Source organism: Hipposideros armiger, unplaced genomic scaffold (genome assembly GCF_001890085.2).
Source record: "Hipposideros armiger isolate ML-2016 unplaced genomic scaffold, ASM189008v1 scaffold_496, whole genome shotgun sequence".
In the NCBI taxonomy this organism is placed as follows: domain Eukaryota; kingdom Metazoa; phylum Chordata; class Mammalia; order Chiroptera; family Hipposideridae; genus Hipposideros; species Hipposideros armiger.
The window spans coordinates 617,663-634,186 of record NW_017731846.1 but is presented as its reverse complement, the minus strand read 5'-3'; the positions used below and the strand labels follow the sequence as shown (position 1 = coordinate 634,186).

At 49.0% G+C, this 16,524-nt stretch overlaps 2 protein-coding genes and 1 long non-coding RNA gene across 16 annotated transcripts in view; 2 read left to right on the top strand and 1 right to left on the bottom strand.

The window, feature by feature from the left end:
• Window positions 1-9,392, top strand: part of CACNA1D (calcium voltage-gated channel subunit alpha1 D) — a 343,694-nt gene extending 334,302 nt beyond the window's left edge. For 12 of the 13 annotated variants that reach the window (XM_019667401.1, XM_019667403.1, XM_019667402.1 and 9 more), the window contains 3 exons: window positions 1,957-2,078; window positions 3,542-3,862; window positions 4,354-9,392. In XM_019667401.1, the coding sequence (XP_019522946.1) occupies window positions 1,957-2,078; window positions 3,542-3,862; window positions 4,354-4,647 (737 nt within the window). In that variant the 3' untranslated portion in view covers window positions 4,648-9,392. The remainder of the gene's footprint in view (window positions 1-1,956; window positions 2,079-3,541; window positions 3,863-4,353) is intronic. The other variant, XM_019667406.1, reaches the window with a different exon arrangement.
• Window positions 8,179-16,524, bottom strand: part of CHDH (choline dehydrogenase) — a 32,782-nt gene continuing 24,436 nt past the window's right edge. For both annotated transcript variants that reach the window (XM_019667408.1, XM_019667407.1), the window contains exons 5-9: window positions 15,081-15,210; window positions 13,964-14,098; window positions 12,240-12,382; window positions 11,685-11,787; window positions 8,179-10,977 (exon numbers count right to left, since the gene is read on the bottom strand). In XM_019667408.1, coding sequence (XP_019522953.1) covers window positions 10,559-10,977; window positions 11,685-11,787; window positions 12,240-12,382; window positions 13,964-14,098; window positions 15,081-15,210 — 930 coding nt within the window. In that variant the 3' untranslated portion in view covers window positions 8,179-10,558. The remainder of the gene's footprint in view (window positions 10,978-11,684; window positions 11,788-12,239; window positions 12,383-13,963; window positions 14,099-15,080; window positions 15,211-16,524) is intronic.
• On the top strand, window positions 10,911-15,124 carry LOC109395947 (uncharacterized). The gene is made up of 3 exons (XR_002126764.1): window positions 10,911-10,994; window positions 12,143-12,242; window positions 15,042-15,124. It is a non-coding gene; the product is annotated as an uncharacterized LOC109395947 (long non-coding RNA).

Sequence of the window (16,524 nt, the reverse complement as noted above, 5' to 3'; positions counted from 1 at the left end):
CTGCTCAGCTCGGGCTGGACTTGAACCGCTGTTGCTCAGAGCTCAAACTCTTGAGCGAGCTCTTAACCAACTGAGCCACTCGGCCGGCCCCTCGGTTTAATTTTTTAATTCAAATTTTTATTTGTTTACATTTAGGTACTTGTTTTTTGTATTATAAAGACATTTTAGCATTTATTTTTAAGCATATTATGGTACAAGAAATCTTAGGTAACAAATAATTACAAAACACAAAAACAGATACAAGGTACAAGAACTTTTATGTACGGGTAACAAATTTACGATATTTACACATCATAAAAGGCGAAGTACTCTTCGTCGTTGTAAGTCCATCGTAAGTTCAATAAAAGCGATTATTGTATTCCAGGGTACTATTTTGCATACGGATATCGTTATTGATTTTCTAGAAGTACACTTTTAGCTCATAAGCATAAATAAAAGAATGAAAAACATTTATATATTGGGTCATCGGAAAAGTCATGACGGATTTTTGCAATGAAAAACATAGAAAAATACGTCATGACTTTTCCGACGACCCAATAGATACAGAGTTAGTACTACCCATGTATAATGTGCATCCTTATTTTTCTCTCACAAATTTGGGCAAAAGAGTGCTTATTATACATGGCAAAATATGGTACATCAGAGATGGCTGTGCAGAGCAAGTGAGATAACTGGCGGGCGGTGTACTTGGACCCACTCTCAAAACTGAAAGGCATTATGCGAATGGGTGACTTTCCTTTCCTGGCTCTGAGCCTCATGCCCCCCTCCACCATCTGATCCTGGGAGGGTCCCAGAGGTTGTGCTGACAAGGGAGGCCCTTCCTCCTTGGAATGCTGTTAAATTCTACCCCTGCATGGGGCATGGAGGGAAGCCCGCCTGATGAGGACAGCAGCCACTGCGTAGATATCTGTGTCCCAGGTCAGCAACTCAGCGAGGAAGCCCCAGCATGCACTTCGGGCCTGCGAGACCAGGACTGTCTGTCTCATTCCTCCCTGTTGGGCAGTGACAGGCCTGGTCTTTGTGTGCTATGGGAGCAGGGCCCTCATAGAACTGGTTCCCTGTATGATGTCTACAGTGTTCAATACAGGAATGGAGGGGTTTTAAGCGTGCCTTGTAAGCTTCGGAAGCACAGGTCAAGAAAGGTGCTGTTGAAGTGACTTGGGCACTCACTGTCTTGCAAACATTGGTGAGGCTCCCAAAACACCTCCTCCTTCCCGTGGAGGTATTTCCAGGGGGACACCTCTGGCCTGTGCTTGGGGACTCAGAATTCAGACTGATATCCAGTGCCTGTTGCCCTGAGAAGCCACAAGCTCTGGAAATGTTGTCATCACTCAACCTGTGGATAAATCCCTATTCAAAGTGGCTGTTAACAGGACAACTGCATTCTTTAAAGTCAGAGGTGTTCCTTTTTGTTTTGTCTTCAGTGCTAGAGAAGCTGGGTCTTTCCTACAATAGAATTGCTTATTACCTGGTTGAGATGGTAGGACAGGTAGCAAGTCACTCCCTTTAAAACAGGGAAACACCAGAGTATCTGCAAGACACCTAGTCCCCAAAGACACCTAGGATGTCTGGAGAGTGAGAATGGGGCAGTCAGCAAGTGTCCGTGGGATTCCAGAATGAGGTTGTGTTCTGGCCTGAAATGCTGTGTTTCCCCCAGCGTGTGAGCAAGGGGCTGTAAGTCAGCTGCCCTCTGGCTGTCTTTAGCTCCTCCCCCTGAGAACAGGCATGGCATTTATAAGAAATCTTACACTTTTTAAAAATATCCCTAAGTTAGGCTTCTTCTTCATTCTCTCTCCAAGAGTTCTGAGGCCTCACTACCTAATGCTTTTTCTTGGACATACCTCCCCTTCCTCCTGGGCTCCCTGCTGAACGCTTGGTGGGCCACCCTGACAGAGAGCCCTGGGGTCCTGACAGAGAAATTGTTTCACAACTGCCGGGTGTGCTTTTCCTCCTCAGCTCATCGGAGGTCCTCCTTCAACTTTGAGTGCCTGCGCCGTCAGAGCAGCCAGGAGGAGGGCCCCCCATCCCCGGCCTTCCCCCACCGCACTGCCCTGCCTCTGCACCTGATGCAGCAACAGGTAAGCCGGCCCACCTGGCATCGCCAGCACAGGCCTGAGGGGCACCCTCAGGACACCCACCCTCAGGACAACCCCTGCCCTTTAGCGTCCAATACCAAGCAGAAGGAGAGAACCTTCACATACACTCAGGTTCAGCCTTGTAACAACAACCTGCAAAAGATAACTGTCACAAACCCCACTGCCTAGATGAGCAAACATCAGAGAGAGTAGGGGACGTGCCCCAGCTCACATAGGAGGTGAGTGATCAAGTTGGCATTTGAATCCAAGGCTGCCAGCTTCCAAAGCTGGGCTCTCAGCCTAGGTGCATTCTTCTCCCCTACATCTCTCTTCAGCATTGAAGACAGGGCCTGGTACAATCCATGACCCAGGGAGTGATGGCCACTTGACTGACCCTGAACAATCAGCACTGCCCTTTATTTGCTCTGATAGGTTGTTCCGTCTTTAAAACACATTTATGGAGTCCTCTGTGGGCAGGGCTCTGTGGTCATGGGGCGGGGCGAGCCTCTGACCTGGCCTGCACTGGGTGTGAGGTCTAAGGGGAAGGACCTGTCCTGTGAGGGAGGCTGGACAGGAGGGAGCGCGGGGCCAGAGCCCACTCACCAGAGCTTTCCCTCAAGGACACAAATATGGTACATTTTCTTTCTGAAAAGAGCACATCTCTGCCACCTTTTTACTTTTCCGCCTTCAGTTTTTACATTAATTTTAATTTGTGTCCTGCTTTATTATGAAAGAAGGACAAAACCTGGGAAGGCCCAGGCCATCAAGTGCCACGAACCAAGTAGGCATGGAATGTCTCCGTGGGCATGTGCATGAAAATGCCTTCCCTTTGCTGCCCCGTCCTGACCAGCACTGATCCTGTCAGCACTGCCTCCCTCAGGCGGTCTGGCTTCCGATTTGGCCTTGGGCCTGTGCCATTCACAAAACTGGGCCTCAGGGTCCCCCTGTGCGGAGTGGGACTGCCCAGGCGGATCTGCCATGGTGTCACTGTAGGCGGAGGAGCAGGGCTTGTACCCAGTGCTTCAGAGCAGATGCTGGCCGTGTGACGCGGTGCATAATGACAGCCAGCTGTGTTTCCCTGTGAGTGCTGGGAACCGTTAGTTTGCCCTGAATGTACTTCCATATTTAAACCAGAGTAAGCTGGGTAGCAGGTTCATACACCCCCGCTTGTACGTCGTCCCTGATGCTTGATCATTCTGAAGCAATTTCATGAATTAGCAACGGAACCTACTGGGGAACAGTCATAAGAAATGTATTGTGGATTTGGGGAAAAAGGAAATGCAGTCCGCTAGACAGCCACATTTTTACTGTCAGCTTACTTCACTTACTCAGTGTGCTTATGTCCTTTTAAAGTCCTTGTCTGAGGCTGCCCCTATAAAACTGCCTCATGCTTCGTCCATGTTGAGGAGGCCTGAGGCCTGGACCACTGAGGGCCTCTGGTTTCCCCACGTCCCCTTTCTCCTCAGATCATGGCAGTGGCAGGCTTGGATTCCAGTAAAGCCCAGAAGTACTCACCAAGCCACTCGACCCGGTCCTGGGCCACCCCTCCAGCAACCCCTCCCTACCGGGACTGGATGCCGTGCTATACCCCCCTGATCCAGGTTGAGCAGTCGGACGCCCTGGACCAGGTCAATGGAAGCCTGCCATCCCTGCACCGCAGCTCGTGGTACACGGACGAGCCTGGCATCTCCTATCGGACTTTCACACCAGCCAACCTGACTGTCCCCAGCAGCTTCCACAACAAAAACAGCGACAAGCAGAGGAGTGCAGACAGCTTGGTGGAGGCAGTGAGTATGGCTCCCCGACAAGCCGCCGGAGGGCACACTGCAGGCACAGCAGGGTAGGGTCCTGAGAACCACACAGGGCCGGAGCAAGCGGTGGGTCTGAGGGCAGGGGTCCGCCCACCTCTTAGAAGCAAGGATGGTACTTAAAGCATGAATGTAAAACCACCATCACTGCTGAGTCTCATAAATGAGCTGTACTAGGATTATGTATGCTGTTCCTGCAACTATTACCAGTTCATACTACAATATTCTTCCAGTAGGTTTCACTCTTGTGGGACCATGTACATGTATAGTTTTTGAGCTCCATGACATTTGAAAGCCAAAGCCATTTACATTTGTTATGCATTTAGCTACCAGGTATTGAGGTCTAGTGAACATGACTGGCCAAGTCCCAGGAGCATAGCATGCAGTTAGCGCTGAAGTGGGTTTTGTGTCATTGTCCCCCCTCAACACCTTCTAATGCATTCATGCCATTGATGCTCTTGCCTGTGCAGGTCCTGATATCTGAAGGCTTAGGACGGTATGCAAGGGATCCAAAATTTGTGTCAGCGACAAAACATGAAATTGCTGATGCCTGTGACCTAACCATCGACGAGATGGAGAGTGCGGCCAGCAACCTGCTTAATGGGAACGTGCATTCCCGGGCTAACGGGGACGTGGGCCCCATCTCAAACCGGCAAGACTATGAGCTCCAGGACTTCGGGCCAGGCTACAGCGATGAAGAACCAGACCCCGGGAGGGAGGAGGAGGACCTGGCAGATGAGATGATATGCATCACCACCCTGTAGCCCCCAGGGAAGGGCAGACTGGCTCTGGCCTCAGGTGGGGTGCTGGAGGGCCAGGGAAAAAAGTGCCTCGTAGTTAGGAAAGTTTAGGCACTCATGTGAAGTCCACGTTCAATTAGACTTTTGTACAAGCGATGTCATGCCTCAAGGAAGCCATAAACCTGGTAGGGAACAGCTGTGCACACATGCTCAGCCCCAGTTGTGGTAAACAGCAGGTCCAACCCTCTCTCAGAGGACTGAGCCGTGTAGAGGGCGGAAAGCCCTGCCCTCTTGTTCAGAGCGCACCTGGGGCACTCACCCATGCCCACCTACCTGCCTGTAGGCATGGTGGGGAAGGTTAAAGGTGATGACGATCACCACACCTGTGTCATTACCTCAGCCATTGGTCTAGCATATCAGACATTCACTGGGCCCAGCATATCCAGTTTTAAACCCTCCCCCCCCCCAAAATATACTGCTTCCTGGTTCCTGTTTAGCTGTTCTGAAATACAGTGTGTAAGTCAGGACCTACCTACCAGCCGTCATCCTGAGAGGAAAGCAGGACCTTATAAAAGGTTTTCTGTTATATGACACGAGTTTACATGAGAGAGCATCACGCAGATGGTCGGTTTATGACTGTCAGGATAAGGGCATCTGTAAACTGGAATAATCACTCACAACCAGGTCAACTTAGATACACTAGTTTGTTTAAAAATTATAGATTTACTGTACATGACTTGTAATATATTATAATTTGTATTTGTAAAGAGATGGTCTATATTTTGTAATTATTGTACCGTATTTGAACTGCAGCAATATCCATGGGTCCTAATAATTATAGTTCCCCACTGAAATCTAGGAATTATTAGTATTTTTACTCGGACTGAATGGAAGTAGAAGAAATAGAGCCAATTCTCATTTATTCAGTGAAAATCTTTTGGGGGTAAACTTTTAAGTTCAAAAGAACCTGACACTACAGAGATTTTTCTAAAATATTTTGAGTCACTATAAATCTATCTTTACACAAGATATACCGGATGACTATTTGCAGTCTTTTCTTTGGGTAAGAGTTCTATGATTTCGTAGTGTACCTTTTGATCCGCGATGGGTTGCAACTGTCTTCTGTTTCACTTTACCTCTCCCGCTAAGTGCACAACAGTAGGTCAAGCTGGGTACTCTGACCCTGTGGCATTCCTAGTTGTCGGTTTCTCACCTACCTACAGGACATTTCTGTATCTCTAGTGCAGGAATAATTGCACAGGTGGATGAAGTCCCTCTACTCATGTCCCCTGGGAAAAGGTGATGCTTGCTTAAGAAATAAGGACTGCTGGGGAAAGGGGCGGGGGGAGGGAGCAAAGGGACGATCTATAGGTTGGGTTCTGGAGAAATCATATTGTTGCCTTTTTACAAAATATTGCTGTACTGTGTGTTCTCTGAGGGCTTTTATATGCAATTGAATGAGGGCTGACGTTTTCATTAGAATGCACTCCCACTCCGACTGCACTTCCTGATGAAAACCCACTTTTGGATCATGAGACCTATCAAGGCTTCCTTTTCTGTTCACAGAATTATGCCGACTTTGTCAAGTTACCTTGGCGGGGATTCTTTGCAGTCAAAAAAAAAAAAAAAAAGCAATTTTTGGTTCAGAATTTTTAACTATTCCATAGACAACCTGTTAATCAGTGGGGGGGTTTTTGTTGTTGTTGTAAATAATAATACTTTGTTATGAAGACCTTACAAACCTCTTCTTAAGACATTCTTACTCCAAATCCAGGCAAAAATCTTCAAGGTTTGTAAATGACTGTTTCCTGACGTAAATTCTTTTTTATTAAAATGCAAAATGTTCTTCATAATAAAACTGTGTAACAATTTATTATGTGTGGGAGCTCTCCTTGCAAACGCCTGGCGTTTGCTGGTGAGAGCTTCAGAAGGGGCGAGCACTCTGTGAGGGCAGTTCTGTCATTGTAATTCTGTAAATAGACATTTTTCTTATCCTTGTGGCTCCTTCAATGCCTGTGATAACTTAATACCAGCTGCAGAGAATACTGTTTCTCCTAAAGGGCTAAACCACTGTTACCGGCATCTGGGACTCTTTCTCTTTTAGGTATGGGTCTTACTGTGTGGCTTATCATCACCAGTCCAACGTTGCCAACCAGGACTGGCTGTTGTAGGCAATGATGTTTTCCAGTCAGTCCTTAAAAACTGGCATTTTTATAGGCTGCACCACTCTGAATATCTGTCTGCTTTAAGCCTGGTTCAACCTCTCATCTAACATTAAATTTTTCTTTGTAAGAAAAATTTGAAGTTGTAGAGCATGGTTTTTTTCTCCTTTGTTTTAGGTAAGTTTTAAGATTAAATGTCTTTCCTTTCGGTTTCCCTTCCATCCCCTGAGAAGACGTCATTTTGTTGTGTCCCCAGGAATAGTACGTTTAGTGTTTTTCATAATATCACAAAGTGGAAATGGCAGTTCTGATTTCATTGTCAACGAGAAAGAACCTTGTTAACAATTGTCTCTATGATTCCCATCCAGATTCGGCCAGGCGGTGCTTCCCAGCTCCATTCCAAGATGTTTCAGAATCAGCTCAAGGCCAGCAAGGGTGGGTTGTGAAGACCCGAAAGTGTCTCGGTGTACAGTGGGAGCTGGATCTGCTTGACAAACCCACTTTACCACTGACCCCATGCATGTGAAAGAAAACATGGCTCTTTCTTTCTCTTCCTTTCTTTTCTTTTCTTTTTTTTAATAGATTGCACCACGGCCATGTCATTGCCAATTGCCTGCTTCCTTGCAAAGGTTTTTGTTATGACAGACAATTTGTTCTAAAAACTGGTTAGTGATAGAGGTATTGTCATGCAGAGCTCCAACTCACTGATTAGACTATCTGACTCGAGATAGACTGCAGCCATGCTTTTATTTGTTGAAAAAGTTTTTATTTCTCTAAAATGATATTCCTTTTCTGCTGGGAACTTAGGAGGGCAGGTGAGTATGAGGAGCAGGCCTGGGGCCCCTGCTTCGAACATGGGAGCAACAGCGAGTGTATCCTGAGGATGCCCTGTGGGGACAGTGGCTGGAGATGATATGGGAGATGCCTGGGTCTCAAGACAGCCAGTTGAGAGGGTGCGTGGTGTTGGTTTTTTGGTTTTTTTGGTTTCTGATTTTTAAGAGAAAAGGATCTTGGTATTAGATCTGATGTTACGTTGATCAGTGGAAATATGACCTTTGGGCGGAGGCACGTGGTTTGGCTGGAGAAAATAATCTATTTGAATTTATAGAAATGATGCACTGGAAGCAGAAAGGCTCTAGTTATGGCGCCAGCGCTCCCACTTCCAGGACCTGCCATTTCCTGGTCACGCTGCAGGTAGGCTGCTCCTTTACTTGCATGTTCTGTCCCTTATTCTACCAGGAAGAACTTGCTGCCAATATAGCAGCCTCAACACAGGTTTCTTCAAAGGGGTCAGTGCTCCTCAGAGGCTGATCACTAGGCACATTCACAGCTTTGTGTTACGCTTTGGAAACTATTGTTTGAAAAATGCATTCTTTCATGTTTTTATGCAGGCTTTTTGCTCGGGTGTAACTGACAATGTTTGCCCGACTCCGTGAGAGGCTGAGTGCTAGCCTGGTCTCTGGGCTCTTCCTCCCCAACTCCAGTCGGCACTTTCTCCCTTCTCTGGCTTCCTCAGTCAACAACTCTTTTTCTGAAATGGAGGGTTCCCTCGTGGCAGTGGAATGTTCAGACAGTCCCATTGTTATGATATGGGCCACCGCTCCGCTCTGCCCAGACAGCCACAACCCTCAGCTGTCGGCTCAACTGAGGAACCACTTCAAGGCAGACTGTTGCGTCCTGTGTCTGAACCCCAATGGCACAGTCTTCCACTTGGACTTCTGTGGGTCCTGGGGACAGGACACTCATAATCTTCTCTTTTGAAACTTATTTCTGTGTGTGGCTAAATCGTGTGATCACAGGAACAAGGACGCATAAACAAGAGTGAGAGAGGCACCGGGATACAATTCAAGCTGTACAGGGACATGTTATTTTCCTTAACTCACAGTATAGCCACAGTAGCAAATCGGCCATTGTCTCGAAGGCTGAGGACACCACAGAATGCAGAGATGGCAGAACTAAATGGCTGTGTCACCTGTCATATCCATACCAAGAAGGTCAGTATAGCCACAGTCGCCTGGGATCCCCCTACACACCTAGGTTGTTACTCCTTGGCCCTCAGAGCTGGGGAGGGGCCAGGGGAGGCTGGCACCTACACTCCTCTGTGGTTCCTTCACCCCTGCAGGTGGCTCCAAGACCCATAAGATGATGGCTGTGGACCAAAGCTGTGGGACAGGGAGCAAGCCTCTTTAGGAGAAAGAAATCTCTGGGCAGATTGAGAATTTTCTTTCTCGAACCTCCCTTGGAACAAAGGAAAGCAGGATATAGGTAAGATTTAAATGAGAGGCTGCTTCAAATTTTTAAAGGAAAAAGAGGTATGATGGTTTTGTTCTTTCCACGTTTCTGGAAGGTGTTTCTCAGAAACATAAGTTGTGGCTGCCAGGCCTCCAAGTCACATCCATCCAGTCTGATCCTGGGAGGAGACTAGAGTGCCCCATTTTTCTCCCTTCTGTATTCTGGGCCCAGCATGGCAGGTTTCTATATAGCAGTTCTTTTCTTCCATGCCATAGACGGTGGCTTTGAATAGCTTCAGAAAAATCAATCCAAAATGCATTTAGTTTTCTTTACCTTGTAAAAACCATCTGAATAAGGCATCTCAGTTAAAAAAAATAAATTACTGGATTACATTATTGAATTATAAAAAGTTTAAAGATCAAAGAACTAAGAACTATTTTAAATGCTACTTGTGTCTGGTTTTTTTTTTCCTCCGAAACTCAAATCTCTGACCATTTATTTTTCTTTCTCTCAATTGCATTTTTACAGAATCAGGGAGCATAGTTTTACTTGACTGCCTTTTCTGCCAGTCTCGGCTGCCTTTTCTGCCAGTCTCGGCTCCATCCTGGTCTGTTCCCACGGACATCTGGAGAATAAGAATTAGCCAGCCTTGTCCAGTGCTGACTCATTTCCCCAGGCTGAGGGGAAAGCGTCCTCTCGGGCTAGCTGCTTTGACATGGAGCGGTGGTCTGGTATGTGGGGTTTGCTCTGGGTCCTAGGTTTCCCAGTAATAGGAACATCTTTTAAAATGCTAAATCGTGAAACCTGTGGTTGTGAAGAGTCTCTCCAGATTCTTCTCTCCCTGAACAAAGTCCAGAAATCCTCTTGATAGGCTGTGTTTAGTAAGAACTAGAGCATCAGACAGGTGGGCTGCAAGCCCCTCAGAGTGACCCAGCTGAGCACCAGTTCCCGCCTCATTCCAAGAGTGAAATCAGGAAGCAGAAAAGAAGGGAGAAGCTGTGTTTCCTCTAGCAGGCAGCTCTCCCGGCTGACCAGGAAAAGGCTTATGCACACGTCCCAGGTGAGCTCCCTCGCTCCCTAACTATTGAGTGACTCTGGGTCTCAGTTACAGCTTGGACAAGACAGTGCAGATCTAGTCGACAACCAGCCTCTGCACAGCACCCTGCTGTTTGAGTGGTGTGCCTTCAGAGGGAGGCCTGGGAGAGAACCACTTTCCTCAAGTCCAGCCAGGACTGAGGAAGGCAGCGGGACCCTGGGTTGGAGAGCACCTTGGAATACAAGACAAGGACAATACAGGAGTTAGCTATCCTCCACAAGGCAGGGAAGAGGGGCCCCAGCCAGAAATTTGACCTACCCCCCAGGGCCAACAGGAAAATGCTGGGGACGAGGAACCTGAGACCAGTACTGGCCTCATTTCTTAAATTATCCAATTCTTTGCCATTGAATCCTAACATTCTAGATAGTTTCAGAAAAGAGCATTCGGAACAAGGACTGTGCTGGCCCTCATGGCTCGTCCAGGGGCTTCTCAGGCAGTGACTGCCTCAACGCTGGGTGGCCAGGGTCCTGGGTTTGTACACGGGGACATCCTTGTCCCAGAGTGCGGGCTGCCCCTTGATGATATCAGCTGCTTTCTCTGCGATCATGATTGTGGGGGCGTTCAGGTTGCCGCTGACCACGCTGGGCATGATGGAGGCGTCGACCACCCGGAGGTTTTCCACCCCAATCACCCTGGTCTGTGGATCCACCACGGCAGTGGGATCGGAGGGCTGGCCCATCTTACAGGTGCACGAGGGGTGGTAGGCACTGTCCGCCTTTGCCCGCACAAACGCGTCTATCTCTTTATCTGACTGGACCTGGCTTCCTGGCTGGAGCTCTTTCCCCCGGAATGGTGCCAGGGCTTCCTGTGCAAAAATTTCTCTGGTCAGCTTCACACACCGACGGAAGTCATCGACATCGGTTTCTGTTGAGAAGAAACAGGTGAGACTCCTCCTCTTACCACGTTAGCCTTGCTGGAAGATTCTAGGCATGGAGAGGCTCAGTAAGCTGCCCACAGGCAGACAGTTCAGGACATGGAGGTCTGCACCACCAGGTTGTTTGTCACCTACCCATAGGCGGTTACATGGCAGCCAAGCAGAGTCTCGTTAAGCCCAAACAGATAGCATCCTAGATGGACACAGCTTGCCCCAGGGTTAAATTGGGGGTCTGAATGTTCTTATCTGTAAAATGGGGATAAGAATACAGGCCCTGCCAGCGTGGCTGTGAACACCCCACGAGTCATTACTGGGCGACACCTGATGGGGAGTGCTCATTTTTGCTGCACGCAGAGGACGGCCCAGGAATGTAATTCCCTTTTAGAGAATGCTCAGGTAACAGCAGGAAAAAGGCTCTGCGAGCTATGTGTCCACAGCCAGGTGTCTTGGTACCTTCTGGTACAAAGAAGCTGCTCCTCTCTCCTACTGTGTAAAATGACGCCAGGGCACCACATAACAGCATGTATGAATGTACAGCCTAGAGGGGCGTGGTGGAGGGAGGGCAGAGGGTGACTCCTGTCTCAGAAAACATGGTCCAGGGGTAGTAGTCAGGGACGAATGTGAAGCCCGTAAAAGCATTCATTCAATGACCCAGCAAGCCCAAGCCTGGGGGGGACAAAGGTGGCTGGTGAATTACCTGTTGACAAGCAGTTCGGTTGGATCACAGGGTGGTCCTGGGGGTTGGCACTCCTCAGTTTGAGCCAACCCACACTTGTGCCCCGCATGGTCCCCACATGCACCTAGAAGAACCCAGAGGAAGCAGTGACCTCCATCAACCCCCAAACTCAGTAGCTCAGAGATGTCCCATGTTTCCTATGGGTGGGACTATACATCCAAAGGCAATTAAGAGCAAATACATTTTAGCATTTGCCTGAATCTTACCAGCCCCCCAACCCTTCCACAAGTGATCAAAAACCATCTCAATGAATCACTCCTGGCTTTACCTAACTGTCCAAAACTTTCAGGGGCTGGCAATCCCCTGGCAGAGTCGGCCTCACTGGTCCATTTCTAGAGCTCAGGACCTGGAGTATCCGCCCTGATGCGGTGTGGGTCTCGCCTTGCCATGCACCACACAAACGGCCTCTCTCCACTCAGGTACAATTGTGCAGCTGGGGGGCACAGGCTTTCGCCCCCAGGCCCCATGCACCCTGAAAGCCCTGCTGCAGTGGGGAAGATGAGACCCTCTGCTCACCTGGTAAGCCTCCTGCTGGGTGGGGACCCGCCCATGGTCTATCACTTGGGAGGGCAGGAAGTGGAACTGGATGTCGGGGTGGGGGACCCCAGGCTGGCTCCGGATGAACCCACCTGTTTCCAGATGGGCTGTGGCTCCATCCCCTGAGAATCCGAAGAGTAGCAAGTGAGGGTGTGGCAGACGGGCCAGCCTCCTGTCTCCTGGGCAGCTCTTCTTCCTCTCTGTCTCTCCTCTTTCCCCAAGGTGGGCTCACCTAGCACCCCAGCTTTCAATTTCAGCTACAGGCTGAGGGTCTGTCGCTTTGCCTCTTCAACTCAACCGTGAGGCCTGATGTCCAGTGGGCATCCCTAACCTGGCCCAGCCTGCACTCCTGGTGAGCCTCCACCTGTGACAGCTCCTTTCGTGCAAGGTTAAGGGCAGGAACGAGAGGTGTCCCTGCCTCCTCCCTCTTCCTCATCACCTATCAGCAGCCATCAGAAAGGCTCATGGACTTCAGTTCCAAAATCTGCTTGACGCGCTCTCCTTGGCAATGACACTCACACCCCTGCCTTGGTGCCCTGGCCTACCTGAGTGCCTCCTGCAGCCCGCCCCTCACACACAGCCAGCTCTCTCTCTACCACTGCTTCTTCCTAAATGTGCGCAGTCTCCTTGGCCCAACTAATTAGTTTCCTAGTCCCAGAGCCTTTACACATACATATTCTTCCTGCCTGTCAGATCCCCTGCTCCCATTCTCTAAATAATATCCTGATCTTTCACTCTGCTTAAAATTTAGCTTATTTACTTGGTTCTTTCCGCTGTTCCCTTAGAGTATAAACGGCCCAATGATACCTGCCTTACTGGCACTCCTCACCCTCTGGCACACAGCATACATAGTAGGTGTGCAAGAAATACATTCTGAGTGAATGAGTAGGATTTAAAAGCACCATTTCCCTGCCAAACTCCATGCTCTGATATGCAGCTAAAACACAAATGGAAAATGCTAAGAAATGGGGGGCCGGCCAGGTGGCACAGCTGGTTAAGAGCGCGAGCTCTGAGCAACAGGGTTGCCGGTTTGATTCCCACATGGGCCAGTGAGCTGCACCCCAGCTGGTGAGAGCACATGCTCTTAACAAGGTTGCCGGTTTGACCCCCACATGGGGTGGTGGCTGCGCCCTCCGCACCCCCCCCCATACAACTAGATTGAAAGCGGCGACTGGACTTGGAGCTGGGCTTGCGCCCTCCACAACTAAGAATGAAAGACAACAACTTGACTTGGAGCTGATGGGTCCTAGAAAAAACATAATGTTCCCCTTCCCCAATTCCCCAACACTGTTCGCTTCCCCAATTCCCCAATAAATCTTTAAAAAAAAAAAGAAAATGCTAAGAAATGGATGCAATTCTCTAGTCCAGCACCAAGTACGTTTTCTGTGCCTTTTCTCCTGGCTCCTTGGACCCCTGATGGTGTCTAGCACAAGGCCACCCCCATCCATCTTCAAGGAAGAACACCTAGCCCTTGAGGAGTCTCACCCTGTGCTGTCACATCTGGTCCTCACACAGCCCATCAGGCAGAAACTGTGTACCCCCATTTTGCAGATGGGAAAGCTAAGGCCTGAAGAGCTGAAGTAAATGGCATAGCTCAGCTTTAAACCAACAATCTTGGGCCAGAACCATTGCCTGGCACCTTAGGCAGGAAGCCGTGCTGCCCACAGACCATCTCTACCAAGGTCATGGGTGATCACACCCACCTGTGAACTTCCAGAGCCACTCCAGACCTATCATGAGCTTCCTCAAGGGCTTTTGTGCTGAGTGGAGGGTGATGGGGCGAGTGCACTCCTGTTGGATGTATATCTCCAGGTGGTCTTGCAGGTTCTGGCCTACTCCTGAAATGGGGAGGAGTGGTTAGGAAAAATGATTATCAAGAGGGGCTTAGCTGACCTCTCAACATTGCCCTGGTTTTGAGAACGTCTTCCCTATCCACTTATCAGCAGGCCAGCTCCTGCTCATTCTCCAGGTCACCTCCCAGGGCCACCATTCCTGAATTCCCTGCCAAGTCCTGGCCCTCTCAGATGCTGCCCTTGTCACTCACTACAGAACCTGTAACCATCCAGGTGCCTTCCTGCTGAGCTGTCCCCTCCATGAGGGCAGGGCCCACGCCTGTAGCAGGCACCGCTAAGTAAGCTGTCCCTGAATGGTTGACAGCCAGATGGACTTGACAGCCCCACCCTCACCCCTAGTCAGAGGAAGGAGGCCCTGTCATGCTGTGCAGATCCTGCTTGAGCTCATCCAAGCTCAAGGGCACGCTGGGCAGGTCACTGTCATGGACCAGAACTTTCACAGACTTCTTACGATGATGCCTCAATGCAAAATGTCCCAGGCTTCTGGGAGCTTGGGTTATAAGAGAGGGCAAGACGGACGGGCATCAAATACAGCTGATAAATTTCAGGCCTGGAGAACTGTCTTAACATGAAAAGCATGCTCAGGAGCACTGAGTTGGCATCTTTAACATCAGAGCAACTGGTGAGTCCTGAGGATGGAAAACAAAGGCCTGAACCCCTCTCGCCATAGAGCTGTCCTGGTGAGCTGCCTGCGCCTGGCCCAGCAGGCTTTATGGACAGATGCTCCCTGCTAATGGGGCCTCACCTCTCTGGGCGATAGGATGGTCAGGGAAGGGAGGAAAACTCGGGGACCCTGGTGGGTAGGAGTGTCCTGTGAGGTACGGGGGACCTTCAGGCTCATGGGACGAATGTGACAGTTCTGAGGAATACCGAGTCCTGTCCCCTCCCCACTTCATGCTACTAAAATACAATAAACCATTTTATTTAGCAGAGACGCCCTCTGGGAGCAGTGGAGAAGGGAGCTCACCTGGAAGGTGGCACACCACCGGGATGCCTAATTTTTTGAGGTCATCTGCATTGCCGACACCTGAGAGCATGAGAAGCTGTGGAGAGTTGATGGCACCTCCACTCAGAATCACCTCCTTGCTGGCATAAGCCTGGAAGATGCAGAGGGCCACACAGGTCACACTTCCCTTCCCCAAAAGGCCTGCGGAACCCTGAGAACATGGCCTTAGCCATGACTTACCCAAGTGGTGGGTGGGGAGCCTGCTCACAGGCCCAACGGTGAGGAAGAGGATGCTTAGGGTGCTATGTGAAAGCATCCCACATGTGCAGCTGCGGTGCGCAGTCATAAATAAAGCATGGCTCCTACTCTGATATTGGGTTGTTGGAAAAGTCATGACGCATGTTTGCGACAGATGGCACTAGTTCATTTTTGGAAGTAATAGAGTCATTTGCATCTATGTTATTGCTATGTCATTTGACAGCTGACAGGTCTAGCTTCATTCTAAAAAAAATTGAGCGATTTGGCTGAGTTTTAGAGATTTTACAACAAGTTGAAGATGGAAGACCAAGCTGTGCATTTTTGCCATATTTTACTGTTTTACTTCCATAAAGGGAAGAACGTGCATCAAGCTTGTGAAAAGTTGCATAAAGTTTACGGTGACAATGCTCTACAAGAACGTTGGTGCCAACGATGGTTCACGAAATTCCATGCTGGTGATTTGGATCTCAACGACGCTCCTCGATCAGGGAGGCCCACCGAGGTTGATGACGACAAAATAAAGGCATTGATCGGGTCAAACCCACATTACATGACACAAGAGATTGCAAAAACATTGAACATCCATCATTCAAGCATTCATGACCACCTGAAGAAGCTGGGATATGTAAGCAAGCTCGATATTTGGGTTCCACATGAACTCAAAGTTCATTTGACAGCATGTCTGCAATATGCTCATTAAATGTGAAGAAAATGATCCTTTTTTGAAGTGGCTGATAACTGGTGATGAGAAGTGGATTGTTTACAACAATGTGGTGCGCAAACGGTCTTGGTCCCAACATGATGATTGACATCAAGCGACATCGAAAGCAGACATTCATCAGAGGAAGGTTATGCTATCAGTGTGGTGGAATTTTAAAGGTGTCGTGTTTTTTGAACTCCTACCAAGGAACCAAACAATCAATTCAAATGTGTACTGTCGGCATTTGGACAGTTTGAACAAATCCATCATCCAGAAACATCCAGAGCTCATTAATTGTAAAGGAGTTGTGTTCCATCACTAAAACGCAAGACCACACACAAGTTTGATCACTCATAAAAAATTACTGGAGCTTTGGGCCGGCCGAGTGGCGCATTGGGTAAGAGCTGGCTTGGGACTCCAGAGGGCCCCGGTTCGGATCCCACATATGAGGGCCAGTGACACTGCCCTCTACAGCTAAGATGCTGAACAACAGCTCGACCTGGAGCT